The sequence below is a fragment of the Eupeodes corollae genome, chromosome 3, assembly GCF_945859685.1.
Source record: "Eupeodes corollae chromosome 3, idEupCoro1.1, whole genome shotgun sequence".
NCBI lineage: Eukaryota > Metazoa > Arthropoda > Insecta > Diptera > Syrphidae > Eupeodes > Eupeodes corollae.
In genome coordinates, this window is record NC_079149.1 from 66808251 (window position 1) to 66827586 (window position 19336).

Genomic DNA, 19336 nt, shown 5'->3' on the forward strand with positions numbered 1-19336 from the left:
TTTACTCTGTGTCAAAGTCATAATTATTCTAGCCTTATGAAATACATACAGTTGTGTTCAAAAAAATAGGAGTGCATGTTCTTTTTAGATTAAATCGTGACTCCAAAGTTGTATAATTTTTTAATTATTTTTTCTTTTGTACAAAATAGGTAATCCAGTCTTTTATTATTATGCTTAAAGACTACTTTGTTTAAAACAAATAAGGTAGAAAAAACATGAATTTTATCAAATTAAAGCCAAAACGAATTGTTCAAAATAATAGGAGTAAACAAAATAAAGTATAAAAAACTAAAAAAAAAATATTTAATATTAAGATTTTTTTGTCAGAATTTTGTGGAAAATCCTTTGTTTTTTATAATTGCTGCACATCTGCTTGGCATAGAGTTCACAAGGGCCTGACAACACTCAACTGGAATTTGGTTCCATGTTTCCTCGACTGCGTCCCACAACTGCCTCAAATTCAAGGGTCTTCGTCGAGAAACACCCTTTTTCACATCTGCCCATAAATTTTCTATTAGATTGAGGTCAGGCGGTTGAGCTGGCCAGTCAATGACCTCAACCTCATTGACCCGAAACCATTCCTTGGCAGACTTACTGGTGTGTTTCGGGTCGTTGTCTTGTTGAAATACCCATTTAACCGGCATGTTCCAACTCGCATAAGGCAGCATCACACTTTACATTATATCCACATAAACGCGCTGGTCCATCTTGCCAATGATTTGATGTATGGGGCCAACACCAGCTTAAGAGAAACTGCCCCATGCCATTACTTTTGCACCTCCATGCTTTACCGTTTTAATGGTGTACCGAGGCTTAAACTCGGAATTGTCTGGACGTCGGACGTATTGACTAGAGCCAGTTCCACCGAATAAAACAATTTTTGTCGGCTACATGTTTTTTGTAAGCATCGGTACTTTTCGTGGACTGCGAGCGGAAAGATTGTGTTCCAACAATCGCCTTCTTATTGTTACGCTACTTACTGCCAGACCTAGATCTTCCTGGATCATCTTAGAGGACGCAAAAGGATCCTTTCGGCTGTAGCGAACAATACGACGATCGTCATTTTCACTCGTTTCCGTCCCCGGGTTCCGACTTTTTTTCATATTTTACAGCATTGGCGATCATTTGGTCAGATCACCCCAACATCAACTTTATATCCTTATAAGTTTTTCCTTCATTTCGCAACTTTTTTATGATTTCTAATAACCAAACTTGTTTAGATCTTCGATATTCAAACTATTTAATATTCCTATTTTAATTTAGTTACTTACTGTTTATTTTTTTAAGTTTTTGATTTTTTTGTACGTACAATATAACTCACACTCCTATTATTTTGAATAGCCTGATTGAGAGTAAAGATCATTTGATCTCTGGTTACAAATGTAAACGGTTATGAATTCCAAACCAGTTCATTGTTTTATCATCTTTAATGTCCCGTTATACTTACCGGTAGAAAAATGGGCTGATTACCAGTATACATAATCATGGTAAAAAAACACCTGAGCAAATTTTGTAAAAGCACTCCTATTATTTTGAACACAGCCGTACTTGAATTTATTACTTCTCCCAATTATTTCCACATAAAAATAAAACTTAAATAAAATTTATAATATCATTTTATTTATCACACAATATTTTTAACAATAAAAATAAAATAAAACGTTCAAATATTATTATATTAAAAACTTAAACAATGATTAGAAAGGTTGCATGTAATGGAGTTCTACAATTTTTTAATATTAATTGCTGATATTAATCTGATACCTAATATTTGTCCGTTAGTTGATTCGATTTCTATAAGACCCATCGTTTTTAAATCTGCAATTTACATAGAAAACAATTTTTGAAAATGTGTTCTTATACAAACAAAATATAATACTCATACCAAGAATAAATCTGAATGCTTTAGCGGCTTCAAATCTTGAAGTCCCTGCTTCGTGGAGTCCATTCATTGCCACATAATCATCTTTAATTATTTTTTTAAAAATATTTGTGTACAATTCAAAGTGATCACTCTTTAAAAAAAATGAATGTGTCTGTAATAAGGTTTATTTTAATATTAGTTAATATTTAAAGAACTACCTCATTAAATAGAAAAGCATCAAAACGTTCCCAATTGATGTATTCTAACTTTCTACCTGCCCGCTGGAAAATTAAAAAAAAATAAAAACGCGTTTAAGATTAAACATATTAAAAAAAAAAACTATATAAACAAGTTAATGAGTTATACGAAGAAATTGCTACCAGCTGACTAAATACTTGACTAACCTTTATTAGTTCTATGTACTCTTTCAACTCTGTTTCAATTGGAATGGGATATTGAGTAACTTGTTCTGATAATCCATCCGCTTCAAAACATTGAACTGGAGTGTCTAAAGCATTTTCTGGCATATCTACTATATCTACGTTTTCGTGGTTCTGGATAATTTGATTTGTATCTTCAGCTTGAGTATTAGAATTAAGCTCATCGGGTCTTTTCGATAGGTGGCTATCTGATATTTGTACAGAATCACCATTAGGAGCAACGGGTAGTTCATTTATATCTTCATTGGAAATAATAGCGGGAATTTCGTACCTCCGACGTGGCTCGACAAACCTGTCTGTGCTTTCTCTTCTCCTTTTCCTTCTTTTTCGTTTTTTTCTTTGAATTGGTTGAATTTCTCGAGGATATTCCACCAAGCCTTCTCTTGGTCGCAATATTTCGTACCAACTGAACTGGGGATGAACACTAGATTGTTGTAATTGCATAGGGTCTACTTGATCTAAATGTGATGTAAGTACACCTGTGGTAATATTCAGATCTTGTCGACTTTCAATGTCTATAACAAGCCCTTGCTGAGGTATTACCAGCGGATTTGTTGGAGGCTGAGGTTGTTCAATCATTTCAAAATCCTCAGGAACTGTTCCTGGGACATTTGAAAATTGGTCCGCAACAATTTCTTCCGGAAAATCAGACTCACGTTCGGCAAATGGTTGAATATTTAAATTAGAGTTATTTAAAGGAGTTTGCTTGGACGGGGGTTCAATTTGAGATGGGTTATTGTATGCGATTTGTAACAATTCTTCTTCTAGCATTCCAACATTTTCCAGATCTTCTCTAGGAAGATTTGAGAATGTTGCCGGATCGTTCGTAAATATATCCTCATCTTGTGGATGAAGGGGAATGTGTATTGATGAATCTCTTTCAGGTATTGTCAATAAGGGCTGTTGGCGTTGCAAAGAACCCGTTGGAAAACTTGAAGCTTGATCTAGAACCATCCTAGGTTCAAAACTGTGATAAAGAGACTTAAATAAATATTTTATTTTAAATTCGATGTTATTTATTGTTACCTCGATGGATCTCCTCTAAGAGGTGTAAATGAAATCGATGATCTTAACACACCTTGGGGTGTCATAGGTGAATGTGTTAAATTCATTCGACTCATTTGAACTGGCTGTTCCACAGAAATTTGGCTAAAACAAAGGTTGATATTAAATTAAATCAATAATAAATCAATAAACAAAAATATTGTAGAATTAAACTAGTTTGAATAATTTTGTCTTTAATTTAATCGACCTTAATTACACTTTTCTTACCTTTGACTGGCATGAGCTCGTAAGACGTTGGACAAATTATGTACTCTCATCAGCGATGTATGCCTCCGATCACTTTCTGTATTATGTTTGCTCGTTATATTTGTTTGTTTCCCACGCAACAGTGAAAAATGTCTGTAAAAAAAAGTTTAAGAAAATTAAATTAATTTCAGCCGAGATTTGGTTCTCAACGGTGTGGTTTGCTATAACTTTAGATTTGTATTTTATAAAGGTTCCATAAATTATAGTTATTTGTAGCTTTGTTAATATATATTAAAAAATATAAATTTCGTTACGGAAATTGATAATAGTAATAAAATGAAGATATTTAATTTTTCGTTAATGATTTCGCAGTCTAAAAAATGTACTCAATCTGTGGCCCCAAATATTCCTATTTTTAAATTTTGTATGTTCATACCCATGACAATACTACTAAAATGTACAAGTCATAGCAAGTCAGGGAATTGACAAAACGTGGTTTTTAAATTCAAACCGAACAGAATGTTTGGTGTATGCTATAATTAAATGCAATAATTAAATCAAGTTGTAAAAAAAGTTTATAATGCGCTTTGTTTGATTTTTCTTTTAAGGAAAGTCCCTCCTCTTAATACTGGGAAAATGTTGGCAAGAACCATAATTGGTAATATATTAATGAATTTATACAAAATTTTTAACTGCTTACACAGCTCAAACCGAAGAAAAATTAATGAACCTTTATATTGTGTAGTCAATTACATTTTCAAGGTCAACCTTCTAATTCAAATAAAAAAAATATTATCGGCCTCTGTGAACTCAAATAAATAATATAGGATTCATTGCCATAAACGTTGTAAGTGTTGAGAAAAAGGCGGCAAAAATGGGTTAAGCGACGTCTCGGTGAAATCTCCACCATCGACAGATGTAAATTTTAAGGACTTTGTCTGCTTGGTCTCCGCTATGAATGCAGAAAACAACAGCAGCACAGATCAAATTTTAGAATCATTCTTGCTAACCGCTGTTTCTTTGGACTTGGAGAGCTGTTGACTTCTCTCGACCAACCAGTGTCCATGCAAAAGCGAAGCATGGACTATATCAAAAGCGGATTAAAGCAAAATAATGTATAAACAGAAGATGTTTTTTTGTTTCTTTTTAATTTTTTGTTAGTTAGTAACTAATTTGTTTAGTTTTTGTTAATTTTAAAACTTTATACCTACCCAACTTAAAGCAATTCATTATTTTATTTAAAGAAGTATTTTATCAATTATCGCCGTAGATACGAAATCGCAACATTTCCAATTAAGTAAAGGATAGTAACGATGGCTCATAAGTTAAAAAAGAGTAACATTTTAGTATTGAAGGTTCAAGTTTAATTTATACTGATTTAAATTTGCGTTAAACATGCTAGAATGCCTTCATAAACTATTTACTTACAAATAAGATTCCTCTGATCGTTTTATTTGTTCGTTTGTTCTTATCTTATGCTGATAACAACAAAGGACATCAAATTCTATTTTATCCATCTTTTTTTTAGGTTCCCTCTAAAATTAAACTTCGCATATTAAAGCTTATACAAAAAGTCCATACTTAAATAAATTTTACCAAAACAATTTCAGAAATTGGTCTTTTATTTGTTCTTCGGCGTGTTTTCTTTTTTAAAGATGGAGGTTCATGCAAAAGTTCTTCATCTTCGATATGTGCAAAATTTCTTAAAAAAGATATTGCATTCCTCTCAACAAATGGTGGGGATATGACATGTTGTTGTTTAATAGGCCCACGTGACGGAGCCGATTCTATTGGAATTGGCGAAACACTTATATGAGCAACTATATCAGAAATAAAAGTATCCTGCAAAGATCCTTTTTCATTTTGCTGAACATTAAGTAGTCCAGGTTCAGCATGTGATAAGAAGGGAACACTCAATGGTGTACTTTGCGACAAGGGACCAGCCTTGTGTGTTTCAATCAGGTTATCAGACTCAAATTGATGCGATTGTGTTTCCGGGTTATCAACCGCTGGCAGATGAGTTTCATGTCTCTCGTCTTGCGTCGATTGTTCACTCGTCTTCTCAAGTCTTTCTTGATTCGAATGTTCTTCATCAGATTGCAGTATAACAAGATCTGGGCTAAAAGATCTCTGGGGGAAATTGTTGGGTATCTTCAATCCATCTAAAATGATTATTATTTAGTTAATAAAGAATTCTATCAAGACAAATTTAATATAACTGACTGTTCAGATGGGATATGTAGGCGTTATGCAAATAGATGTTGAGACGTTGCACTTCCTCCATTGACATCAACGGCAACAGGTCCTCCAAATGGTCCCTTCAAATGTACGAGCGTTATAAAAGATAAAGAATTATTTTAAGCTTTCAACAAACTCTATGAACTCTAATTTTTCCTTCTCGAAATCGTTAGCATTCCATCCTTCTTTTCTTCTTCGAACAAAAAGGATATTCAGAAAAGTTTTAAATTTTGAATACCATTCGTTGAGTTCACTCATACTGGATTGTTGTAAATACCTGCATTGCCAATAACGTTATTGAAATTCAAAATATCCGAAGGAAATAGATACAAACCGGTTTTGAATTTATACTTTTAATAAGAGGATTTCTTAAACTTCTTTGTATCCGGTTTTCTTTTTACATTTCATAACCTCAAGTATTGTTAATGTTAAAGAAACTTAAAACAATAATTTAAACAATTTAATCTTTATACAAATATTGAAAACTCTGAGCACTTTAATGCGCTATTTTTCTTTACAAACTACGAAAACAAATGTCTGTCTCTCTTAATAAGAATAATAAGGCCCTGTTTACATGGGATATCATATCGACATCAACAATTGGTCGCGTTCGGGGAAATTATCTGGATAAGTTTGTGCTGTTATAATTATAATCGCATATGAAACAATAGTCGATACACAAACCGCATCGTTTGCCAAAAGCAAAGGGCTGCCTTTCCATTGCCACAGCAGAAATTTCTTTCTGATTTCTCTTTTTAACAGTAAGGTAGGTGTCTCAATAGAACTTGTTTTAAATATTAAGGCGAAGAAACACCTTTAAGTCATTAAAAAAATGCTTTTTTCGGACTTAACAATACTTTTTTTTTTGTTTTTTTCTTTTCTTGAGCCTAAAACAAGTTTTTTTGAAACAGCTAGGTATGCTGCCCCCTGCTTAGGGTCACTATAGGAATTGGGTTTAACGTTTTGCGTGTTTTATATGTGAAAAAGTGAACTTTGAAAATTAATTTAAAATATAAATAAATGTCTCCTTGCTCTGAAATTGATATATGTAGTTATTATTTACTTGCACATATCTATCTATAAGCTAAGATATCTTAAACTTTCTGGATACTCAGCTAACCAATTTGAAAATTGTAGAAACAAATATTTAAAATGCTTATTAGTATTATTTAAAATTTGAAACTAAAGATTTGAAGAAGACATATAACATAATAATACTCAAATTTCCTTTACCGCAGCACGAACTTCACACTCGTTTCTTTTATTTCATAGATATGTGAAAATAAATAATAATTAAAGCAATTTAAGAGCAAGGAAACATTTATTTCTGTTTTAAATTAATTATCAAAGTTTATGATGCATAAAACACACGCAATATATACGATTTTGACATTTCTTCAATATTTTTTGTTTCACTGTTGCCAAACTTGAATTTCTTTTTGGGATGATTTGTTTTCATAAACTACATAAACTACTACATTTTAAGATAATGTAATTGAAATCAAGACAGGTACGTTTCAACTAAAGAAAAAGAAAACAAAAAAGAGATTTTATGTATTCTAGTGTTCAAAAGCAAAAGGTAGTTTACATATAACCAACATCGCACCCACCCCCAATAATAAAGAATGCCAAGCAAAGGGTAGCTTGCCCCCTTTTACATTTCACTGTAAGAACGCCCTACTAACCAACCAAACGCGAGCATTTAAATAAACTTAATTTTCTAAAAAGAAGCAATTAAATTAAAACATCGATTTATTTGTGTAGTGACACAAAATTCAAATGAAAACAAATTATGGATCACAAAAAGTTAAAGTTAAGAAGAAGTAGATCATAATTTATATAAGTGCTTTTTAGTTAATCACTCAAATCCCCAAATAATAAAAGGATGTGACTGGATTCCAGCTCGCACAGATTCTATACGAGAAGAATTGGAAAGTGCCGTATATAAAATCAGCCTTCCTCTGTAAAAAGACCAAACATTCGTTGTTTGAGTGAACACCGAAATTTTTTTTGAAATGTCTGTTTTATTATAGTTCATTTGGACGCGGTCCAAATTTGGTTGACAATCACGACCGAACAAGAGCTAATTTAACAAATTGATTATATTTAAATATAAAAATACGTGTGTATCTAAATACTGATCAACATAAAAGGGCTGTTTAAAAAAAATACTAAAATTAAGAAAATTTTACCGAAATGACCGAAAAAGGTATCTGTGCTTATTGTCATCAATTATTTTTGAGATGGAAACTGGAGCTAAAAATAATTACAAGAAGAAAATAGACAACAAAAATATTTCCTTTATAATTACTGTATCAGTTAGCCTGAGAGAGTAATAGGCTTTTCACACCAAGTCCTACATCGAAAACTCAAGTTTTCCCATTGATTTTTCGTTAACAACAAGTATTCGTAAACCACAAGTTTTATATAAAACCTCTCGAAAACTAGTAGCAATTCAAAGTTGAACTAAACAAACACACCTTTTGAAACAATTAGCGCTCAAATTAATGTCAAAACAAATATTTAATTTTGAAATGAATTTGGTCGTGGTAAGTAAAATTATTTGTACAATTTCCTTAAAAAATAAGAATTATTGCTTTGTTGACTATTTGCAGCACTGGAGGTTTTTTTTATGATCCTCCAGAGTTTTAAACGCTCTTTGTCAAGCGAGGAACCGTAATTCACTATGGCTTCTGGCGTGACGACCCCAAGCACGAGGAAGACTTGCTCATAGTTCGTAATGAATTTCTAGTGGAGGCTAAGTCGCAGCGGACTAGGAAAATTTTCGCATAAAACCACAACAGTGGGCTATCGCAACTTGATGAACACCCTGGCAACATCAAAAAGATTCTCAGTCCATCATAACAACTTCAGTGATTGCTTTGAATGAATATGATTTTGCTACGAATCTGGAACTAGCAGTTGACCTTTTCTGCTCCGGCCATAAGGACCCACACGAAAGCGTTCAGAATCACAATATATGGCGATTCTGAAGGCACATTTAGCCAACAGAAGTGATTGTCATAAGCTCATAAGTGGATTGAATTGGTTGTGAAAGAAGAAGAAAATGATTTAAATAAAATTATTTTTTATTGTTACAGTTTTGTTTGTTGCTGATTCTGTAATATATTTTCTACACAATTAGCTTCCCCTTAGTGAATTGTTTGGACCGATTGAAGTAAACTAAGAAAATATCTGCAGCCAAGTGATCTTGTAGTTCTTGTCCACTCGTTCCCAGAACTTCAGTTGAAACTCTTTTTCTAGACGAGCCAGTGTTACGATCAATTTGAATTGGTTAGAATTCATTTTATTTTCACAAACAATTTGAGAAGAACAACATTTTTTACTCACAAATTTGTTCAACAAAATTTGACAGCCGGTGTTTTAAATTTCAAATGAAAACGTGTTAATGTTTGGTGTGAACGATTTTCGGGTTTTCGAAAATATTTTGCCGAAAATCCGGATTTGGGTTTTGGTGTAAAAAGGCTATTAAACTGAGATAGCTGTTAGAAGGCAATATAAGATTGTGTAAACAGACAGAACTATTTGGTTCATTTATTCTCCACACACATTGTCAAAATTTTACCGACTGATGAATTGCTCGGTGCATTTATTATGTGCGAAATTTTGCCAGATTATTAAAGGTTGCAGCTACAAGGGAGTATATATCTTAACAAATAAAAATGTTATTTCGAATATATCAGGAGAAATACCGTTCGAAGATCGAATCATTCGGTTTGTTCAAAAGATTTTTGGGAAGAAATTGTTGGTCTGATAAAAATATGTGTAGTATGTAATGGCCTTTGGTCTAAAATTATTGACAGTTCTCATTTTATGTCAAGCTTCAGAACAAACAAACGAGCACGATGAAATGTTTTGTCGTGATTTGACCAGTTTATGTTTCTAAAATCTCACAGATTTTCTTGTAGGCAATATTTTTTGAACGAATTTCTTTGTTTTGCTGTCAGAACTGATAATAGCTACGATTTCACAATGACTTTCTATCGCTAAATATTGGAGGATTTGTCGGTAACTGTGGAAAAAGCATCTCAAGACTTCTAGTATGGGAGTACTACACACTAACCATCACGATAATTGATTTTAATTGAAAAGCCAGCTGAAACATCCATATTTATGAACTAGCCTTTTCAAAAACACATGAAACCATCAAATGTCACTTTTTGTTTTTCTCTCCATGACCCACGTGCTTGACTGTCTCTGAGCGGCTATTAACTTTGACTAAAGCTTGTTGTCGTCTGGCTGGCTAGCTTATAGCTCGTGTTAGAAATTGCAAGTGAAGTGATTTTCCGGCTTGTTTTTATAATTGTCAACCTCAGAACTACTGAAATTATTCAGACCAGTAAGTTGATATTACGTTATCTGAACATTAAGTCTTTAGTTATTTCTTTTTTAGTATCCTTTGCCACGAAAGAAATAAATGAATAAGTACAATGAAGACAAAAACTGCACAAAACAATAGAAAGGGCCAGCATAAAGTCCTTAACGCCTCAAAACCGCCTATGAATGTCAAAAATCGCGATCAGCTCAGAAAGAAACTAAAAGGACTTCTCGAAAAGCAAGTTGTTTCGCCACCTAAAAATACAGGTCAAAAGATATCCACAAAATCAAATACTTTTCAAAACACAAAAGTGGGAAATGGTTCGGGAAACAAAAGACCCAACCAAGTAAACTCTAAGAGTTCTAAGCAAAACGGTAAGGACAAAACATCCGATAATATTCCACAGAAGCAAAAGCAAACAGTAACTGCAAAAATTCCTAAAACTAAAAGTTCAATCACCAATTCCAAAAACGAGAATTTTAAAAAAGTTGTGACGAAGTCAGACATTTCGAAGAAAAAGGAGAATATAATTAAAAAACAAAGCAATTTAAACAAGAAAGAAAAACATCTAAAAAATGGCACTAAAACATCAGAGAGTCCTCAAACTTCAGATAGTAATTTTAAAAATTCAAAATCAAAAGTGGATAAATCTCAAAAGAAACCTGATAAAAGCGGAGCTAAAAGAATATTTGCAGAATCTAAAAAGATTACACAAACCAAGAAAAAGCCCAAATCGGCGTTAAACGCAAAATCGGCTCAGTCAGGACAGTTTAAGCAAGGCCAAGGTCCGTTACGTCCACAAACATCTGAATCTGAGATAGATTCTAGCCCTCGACCACTTAAGCGCAAAACTAAACAAAAAATTATCTCTGAATCGGAGATTGATTCGAGTCCTACAACTAAAAATAAAAATCCCAACTTGGAGCAAGCATTGGTGCGTGCCGAAAATAACTTCGAGGGTTCTTGTACTGATAACAATCATGTTGATTCTTCCTGTTTCGACTTTTTATTTGACGAAACATACGTTGATGATTCTGAGCAAACATCATCGTTCTCAGGCGATTCCCAGGACGAATACACAGAAGAAGAATCAGAGTTCGATTATTCGGGTGAGGAATCCGATTCTGAATATTTTAGTGATTCATCTGAAAACGAATCGGCAAATTGTGATTATTCAGAAAACGAGTATTTCGATGATTATTTATCGGACGATATCTCAACCGATGATGAATCCTATCAACCTCCTGAAAATCTCCCGGAAGATGTTTACATCGCCAAAGGTAAATAAGCAATTTAAAACTAAGTTGATTTAAGGATATCTGAAAATTAAAATTAATTAAATTTTAAATAGGTAACATAGGTCTACACGTAGCCAAAGTTTAGTCTGATAAAAATGTCTAGTAAATTTTTCTTATCATGTAAAACACATCTTGGTTATTTAAAATCTAGAGTATCATTTCTATTTGGTTAGTTTGGTTAGTGCGTTGGACTGTCATGTCAGAGGTCTTGAGTTCGATACCTGCCTATGCCATCTAAAGTTTTTTCTCGGGTACTGCCTCTTGCGAGGAATTGACAAATTCTCCAAGAGTAATTTTTGTCATGAATTTCCTTTCGGATTCGTTTTGAAGCTGTAGGTCCCCTCCATCCCTGACAACAGTACTCGCATACAGGAATGGTTGAGAATTGTAAGTCACTAGGCCCGAGTTCTCAACGGACTGTTGCGCCAATTTATTTAATTAGTTTCATTTCTGGTAATGTACATTTAACTTTTATTCTTAACTTTGTATATAAATAGCCTGAGTTGAAAATAAGTAATTCGTAACTATGGTCCCACTACTTTCAATCAAGGCGTCCACCTCAGACAAAATTAGATTTCCAGCGTAGTAGCGTACCCCCATCTGTAAATGATGATCAAAAACAACCCGATTTATAATAAATTACCCGCAAATGCGACCCCCGCTGATCCTTTGTCAAGACGCTTGGACCATGGGAATGGCCCAAGCGCCTTGACTACCGGACAGCGGGGTCGAATTATTAACACCAACACATAATCATCTTCCTCTATAACGTCACAACCGAAAATAAAAGTCAACCGGAACATAAAATGATACTCAAATAAATACGATGAGCTTCTGATTTATAGAGGAACATTCACGTTGTTTTATTTCTTTGCAAGAAACTGAAATGAAATAAATGGATACTTTCATAATTTTCCAACAAACGTTATGAATAAACAGGGTATTGCTGCTTTAATAAAAAATAACATTCCCCACAAACAGATAGCAATTTCATCTAATTTACTAGTCCTTGCTATAGAAATACATTCTGGTATTAAATTACCGATTGTTTCTATTTACATTTTACCTGATCAAAATTTTAACAAAAATGACCTTATAGATATTTTGTGTCCTATAGACACCCCTGTTTTATTTACAGGAGATGTAAATGGGGATCGCCCAAAACTAACGCTAGAGGCTCTATTATAGAAGATTTCATTCTAAGCTGCAACCTCTCAGTTTTAAATGATGGTTCGCTCACGCATTTATCAACCCACAATACTTAGACACACATCGATATTAGCTGCTGCTCTGGCTCTTTACTACCAAAAACAACTTCCCACACTTTAGACGACCTTCACAATAGTGACCGCTTTCCACTAATTACAACTTTTGATTTAGGAATATTCAATACACAAATTATTAACGCCCCCAAATTTATAACAGATCGAGCAAACTGGCCTAGTTTTAGCTTTAACATAAATAAATACATTGCAAATAAACCCGTATATTCAGACTTAAACAAAAAATCCGCCTTATTGGTAAAAGCAATTTGATATTCTGCTAACTTATCAATACCACAATCTAATCCTAAAATAAATAAAAGAGATGCACCGTGGTGGCTTCCGGACCTTAGGTTAGTTAAGGTAAATGCTTGGAAAAAGTTTTAAAAACAACCATAATCAAGCAAATGCCGCTTTTCGACGTCAAGTTAAAATCAGCAAAGCCAAAAATTTAAATGCAATTACTTTATCAATAAATAGAAACTCAACATTGAGCAATATCCGATGTTTAACAGGAAATTTTTCTTCGAAAATAATAAGATGTATATTGTCACCCCAAGGCCCCATCTCCAATCCGTCCTGTTTCTTATTTGTAATTAATTTGCTAATATTTGGTCTGAAGACTCAAGTGGTATTAATTTTCCGGTCAGTTATTGTATAGAAAAAAACGTTGGCATCAAAAACATGCAAATACCCACAACTGACATCTCAGCTATATATATCGAAAACCCTATTGAACTCAAAGAACTTGAAAGCTGCCTTACTAAACTCAAAGGCAAAACCCCAATTCGGGATAGGGTGTCTTACCGGATGCTAAAAAACATACCCCTTCAAATAAAATGTAGACTACTGAAGTTATATAACAATATTTTTTCAACTTGAGTTATACCTCTGAGTTGGAAAATTGCTTGTGTCATTCCGATTCCAGAACCTTAAAAAGAAGTAGCCCATATCCCATGTATTTCCAAAATCATGGAAAAAATAATCGCGAGGCGTCTTCAATGGTTTACACAAAGGAAATATCTAATTAGCCCCAATCAAGTTGGTTTCAAACCAGAAAAGAGTTGCATTGTTGCACTTTTACATATTGATAACTAAACAACAAATACTTTTGATAAAATTGGGATACATCTTGTTCTGAACAAGCTACACTCTTGGAGGGTAGGTCCTAAAATAATACAATATGTAAAATCATTTTTAACTAACCGAAGATTCTGTGTAAAAACTAACAACTCCTACTCTTCAACATATAAGATTTACAACGGGATTCCTCAAGGCTCCCCACTATCAGTGGTCCTGTTTTTGATTGCCTTTCAAGAATTATCAATAGTTGTAGATACACATAAACATCTAGACCATTGCATTTATGCAGATGACCTCTATGTCTTGAGCAAATGCAATGATCTAGACAAAACTAAAGAAATGTTCACTAACCTGATGAATGAAATTTTTGTATGGTGTAAAACTTTCACTAGAAAAATGTAAAATGTGGCATATTTTCCGAAAACTAACTTGTTCTCAAACACTAACACTAAATATAGATAATATTACAATTAACTCAATTGATAGACTAAATGTTCTAGGACTTACTTTTAATAAAAAATATAAGTGGAATGATCACATAATTAATCTTAAAAATAGCCTGGCTGACAGAGGAAACATTACAAGTTTTTTAGCATATAAATTGATTATGGTCTTTGTATATACGGAAGTTGTCCTAAGTCCGCACTAAAAATCATCAAACCGATGTATCATCATGCAGCGAGAAGAACTATCAACGCTTTTCCCACTACCCCAATTAAAAACATACTAGTAGAAGCAGGGCTTCCCTCAATCGAAGAACAAATTATAAAAACAAGAGGAAAATGTTTTGTTAAACTTTCGTTCTCATCCGGATTTATAGCTGAAAACTGTTTTAAGTCTGCAATTCGCCGGCCCATTCCTAAACGAATAACATCCGCAATAGCAACAGTTGTTAAAGTTGCAACTGATTTCAACCTTCCATTAAGACATTACTCCAAATATAAGGCCTTGCATCCACCTTGGACAATCAAAGCGTCTTCTTTTCTAGAACTTAACTTCAATCAAAAAGGTATTACTGACAACAGATACTACCGTGCTATCTACAATTATATCTCCGTGAACTGAAATCAAAAGGATGGTCTTTTATTTTCACCGAAAGTTCAAATATAAGCGAAAGTGTGCCAAAACTTCACTAAAAAGAAAGGGAAAATACATTATAATCACTGATAGTATATCTGTTATAAACGCTATCCGTAATGATAAATACAATGTTTCCGCTTTAAACAAAATTAGCGACATTCTCATTCTTTCACCAAAAAAACTTAAAATAATGTGGACCCCCGTCACGCAGGAATTCAAGGAAACGAATATGCCCACAAAACACCACTCTACCTCTTTGAAATATTAACTAAAAAAGACATAGCTAACGCTTTTCAAATTGGCAATGCAAAAATGAATCAAGAGGAATGGAAAATATATATACACCACTACGTCACTATTAACCCAAAACGAGACAATCCAAATTACCTAACATATACAACAAAAATTGAGAACACAAATTTCATAAGACTTCGATTAGGTCACACATCCTCCACTCACCAACAACTGCTCCGTAAAGAAAACCCTCCGATTTGCACAACAGGCAACGCAGTCATCGATATAAAACACATATTAGGCTTACAGCAATGTTCACTACCTAGTTCCATATATTCTTAGTTCCGATATTCTTAAAAACAAATCTATTATATCAATTTTAAAAGCCCCAACCATAGAAAATAAATTAATAATTAATGAATTTATAAAAGCATCAAATATTTCTATATACATTTTATCTTAACATTAGAGCCGTTAGTCCCTGCACCTTGTGCTCACTAAACAATATTACCATTGTAATTATATTCTAATTATCTTCTTAATAAATAATACTAATAATAATAATTGATTTCACATTCATCTGCTCTATTTGCACTACCTATAGTTTTTCAAAATTTTGTATTGCAGGTACAGCCGTAAAGTACGACATATCAACTGATGACGTGGGTTTCGATAGTGAAATTGAACATGCCCAAATAATTGAAATGCCTTCAAAAGAGACGGAACAGAAAAGCACTTTGCCTGAAAGAAAATCTTTACCGTTGACCACCAAACAGAATAAAATATCTAAAGCTGCAAATCAAAGCAATGATGAATCTTCGTTAGATAGTGATGACAGCTGCCCAACCTTGGTCCCAATTGAAAGTATACAAAGTGACACGAATGACTATGATTCTTCGAGCTGCGAATCGTCCCATAGTTGTTGCAGCAGTTGTGATTGCGGCTACGGCGATGAAGTCGTCGATACTGATTCCGAACAACAATACACACCAATGACTCCTGAAGTCATTAAGGCCAAAGCTGAAATAATCGACGAAATGGAAACATTTTTCGATTCCAAAATCAATTGTCAAAAAAAACCGTCCACAAACTCTGTACTTGAAGAAATAACCAGCTCTTCTAATAATTCATTACGGTTTAAGGTTTATACTATCAATAATGAAGAGGTTCTTAACAACGATTCATTTTCAAGCGAATCGTCAAAAGCAGGCGCTAAAAAATCACAAAAGAGAATTAATACAAGCAGCAGTGAAAATTCCAGTCCTGTTCCTATTTCTGTATCGACACAAAAAGTAAATGAACTGCCTCAAAATACAATGACTGAACCAGCTCATGTTAACAAAAAAGCAAAGATAACGCACGATTTACCATCGCAGAATGATGAACCAAGTCAATTCAATAAAAAAGACAAAACCAACTCTGCAAACCCATCACTATCGAAAACCCAAATCCGAACGTTGTTTTTCAATGCCGTCAACTGCAATCAGGTTATTGTGCTTCTTAAAGATCCTCTCTACATTTATGGAACAGTGAAACTTAAACATCTCGCAGGGTGTTTGCAAATATTCGGTTATAATCCAAAACGAAACGAAGTATTGGAAATCTTTTCACCTCGAGGTTATAGCTCGCTGAAAATTGAATCATCAAAACTAGGTGTTAATGTTCCTATAAATGAAAAAGAAATACTTTCATTGGCCCCGTATTTTATTCGTTCGGACTTGGAAGAGGTTCTCAAAGAATTTAACCCCTCCAGCGATGCTATATTTTTACTCGAGCGTAACGATCGAAGCAAAAAAGTCAATATGATTCGGAAATATATGGTGGAACATCTGTTTCCCAATATGAATTCCATTCAAAGTGATCGTCCCTTTTATACAAGTGAATTTCTTTTGCGCTGCATAATAACGCCAAATACCGACAACGGTCTAGTCATCAATCCTGATTGGAATACAATCCGGGTTGAAAACAATACCAAAATAATGATTATAGGTGGAAAATCTGTTGGGAAATCAACTTTGGCGCGTTACATGATCAATAAAAGCCTAAACAAACATCAGAAGATCTTGTTGGTGGACCTGGATATTGGTCAGCCTGAGCTATTTGTACCGCAGACTATAAGTGCGACTACTTTGACTGCACCACTGCTTGGTCCTGGTTACTTTTTAAACAAACAACCAGATAAGTCCTTTTTAGTTGGGCATTTCAACATAATTCACTCTCTTGAACCGTATATTGAGAGCTTGAAAGCATTAATTGAATACTGTAATGGGAACAGTGAATACAAAGACATTCCATGGGTAGTGAATACCATGGGCTACAACAAAGGATTTGGAGATGAATTAATTTCTGTGATTTGTAGTCTTCTACAACCAACTAACATTATCCAATTTGAAAGCGACAGAGAAATCAATGATTTTGATGTAATTATGTTCAAAGAAAATGTGAAGTCTATAGAGAGGAATATAGTTGGAGATATATTCAAGCCACTTAAAGAAATTATTCCACAACATCAATTGACCTTGATTAAGTCTTTGATACCCAGGACCCGAAGTAATAAAAATGAGTCGACTATGAAACCCAGAGATATGAGACTGGCCATGATTTTATCAAGGCTAAGTAACATCCTAATAGGACATGCTGAATGGCTGACTGATGTCAAACCTTTTTGGTAAGTGAAGCATTATTAACTTTAATTAACCTAAAGGTTGTCTTGTTATTTATTTAGATAGTTTTATTTTAATCCCATTTAAAAATGCTCCTCCTACCTGAAAGACGGTTTTAGTTTACTTCAACGTTGCATTCAAACGATAATGAGTAACAACAAATTATTTTGTTTTAAAAACGTCAAACACCATAAAACATTCGTTTTAGGTTATTTACGACAAGTTAACCGTTTTTGGATTAATTTTTGTGCTAACCAAAAAGTCCTCTCATCATTTACGAATTTTCAAATACTTAAAATACTTCTTAAATTGCAAAGTGCTTAAAACCCTCATATTAAAAATATATAAAATATAACTTGTTAAACCGTAATAACCTGTGATTTTTTGGTTTATTGTTTTTATTTTTATTTTTTAGTGCATCTATTGATGACTTGAACATTATAAAAATGGGAGATGACCAAATTGATAAGGAAGACCTGGTTAAAACATTGGTAGGTAATCTTGTTTATCTATGTCGCTTCGAATCTGGAACAGCACATGAGTGTTTTGGAATAGGTTAGTAAGGGTTATAAGAATTATTGAGAATAAAAATCATGTTTTTTTGAAAATTATTTTATAGGTATCGTGAGAGGTGTAGACTATCCGTTGAGACAAATTTATTTGCTGCCAACCATTCCTATTGATGTGCTCAAAAATGTGAATTGCTTAGCTATCTGTGGAATACCTTTGCCATCTTCAATTCTTTTAAAGCAAGGACCTAAAGTGAAAGGCACAGCTTCGTTTGTGTATAACACATTGGACGAATCAGCTTCCATGTACATACAACAAATGTACAATAAACCTCAACAGTTTCCTACAGGGAAACGTAAAAGCTTTTTTAAATAAAAGTTGTTTTTTTTTGAATAAATATTTATTTATTTCTTTTTCTTTATTTCTTTGTTGTTCTTTAAACTCGACTAAATAAACTATGAATATGTGTTATGTTAATACGTTGTTTTAGTTAACTTAAAATTGTGTGATTGATGTGCCCTGTCCTCTTTATCCTGATCATCAAATTGTTTTCTAAAGAAATAAATAATGTAATAGGGTTTTAATAATATACCTAAGAATGCGAAGAAAGAACATTAAATAGTATAAATAGTTATCAAATACAGTGATCGAAAAAATAATAGAAACGTGTGTCTTTTGTCGTTAGCCTTTCTATATTTTAATCGTACCTAATAATGCTCTTAAATGGCAATTTTGGCACAATTGTTTTGTGGAAACACTTTTTGTTTCACTTAATGTTTGAGTTTGAGGCCAGATGATTTTGCCTGGGGCCTGATTATGAGGTTCGCGGCGAATCGTTTTGCTAGCGAGTTTGCCATTTTTCAATTATTGCTTTCGCTTTCGCCTTCTTCGTTTTGAATTCGACCAATTAACGAATTCGAAGGCGAGTTTGAAATGTCATAATGTTTGCTTGCGAGTTGAATCCGATAGCTTTTTTTTGGCGGATTCACAGGCGAAAGAATGTTTATTATTATTCAATGTTCGATTTCGTGGATTATTTTTTTATTTTAATTTAAAAATGTGAGTTAGCTTTAT

General features: G+C 33.4%; 2 protein-coding genes across 2 annotated transcripts; one reads left to right on the plus strand and one right to left on the minus strand.

The window, feature by feature from the left end:
- Positions 1-1598: 1598 nt before the first annotated feature.
- On the minus strand, positions 1599-6279 carry LOC129951453 (uncharacterized). Its single transcript, XM_056063597.1, has 11 exons — positions 6128-6279; positions 5930-6070; positions 5779-5873; positions 5152-5717; positions 4984-5090; positions 3577-3708; positions 3331-3453; positions 2269-3271; positions 2083-2145; positions 1886-2015; positions 1599-1818 (listed from the first exon to the last, which is right to left on the minus strand). Exons 2-11 carry the CDS (start codon positions 6049-6051, stop codon positions 1724-1726), a joined length of 2436 nt encoding a protein of 811 aa, XP_055919572.1. The 5' UTR covers positions 6052-6070; positions 6128-6279; the 3' UTR covers positions 1599-1723.
- A 3727-nt stretch (positions 6280-10006) lies between these two features.
- On the plus strand, positions 10007-18739 carry LOC129951637 (polynucleotide 5'-hydroxyl-kinase NOL9). Its single transcript, XM_056063884.1, has 5 exons — positions 10007-10153; positions 10208-11412; positions 15717-17757; positions 18168-18307; positions 18372-18739. The coding sequence occupies exons 2-5, from the start codon at positions 10245-10247 to the stop codon at positions 18635-18637; spliced, it is 3615 nt and encodes a 1204-aa protein (XP_055919859.1). The 5' UTR covers positions 10007-10153; positions 10208-10244; the 3' UTR covers positions 18638-18739.
- The last annotated feature ends 597 nt before the right edge of the window (positions 18740-19336 follow it).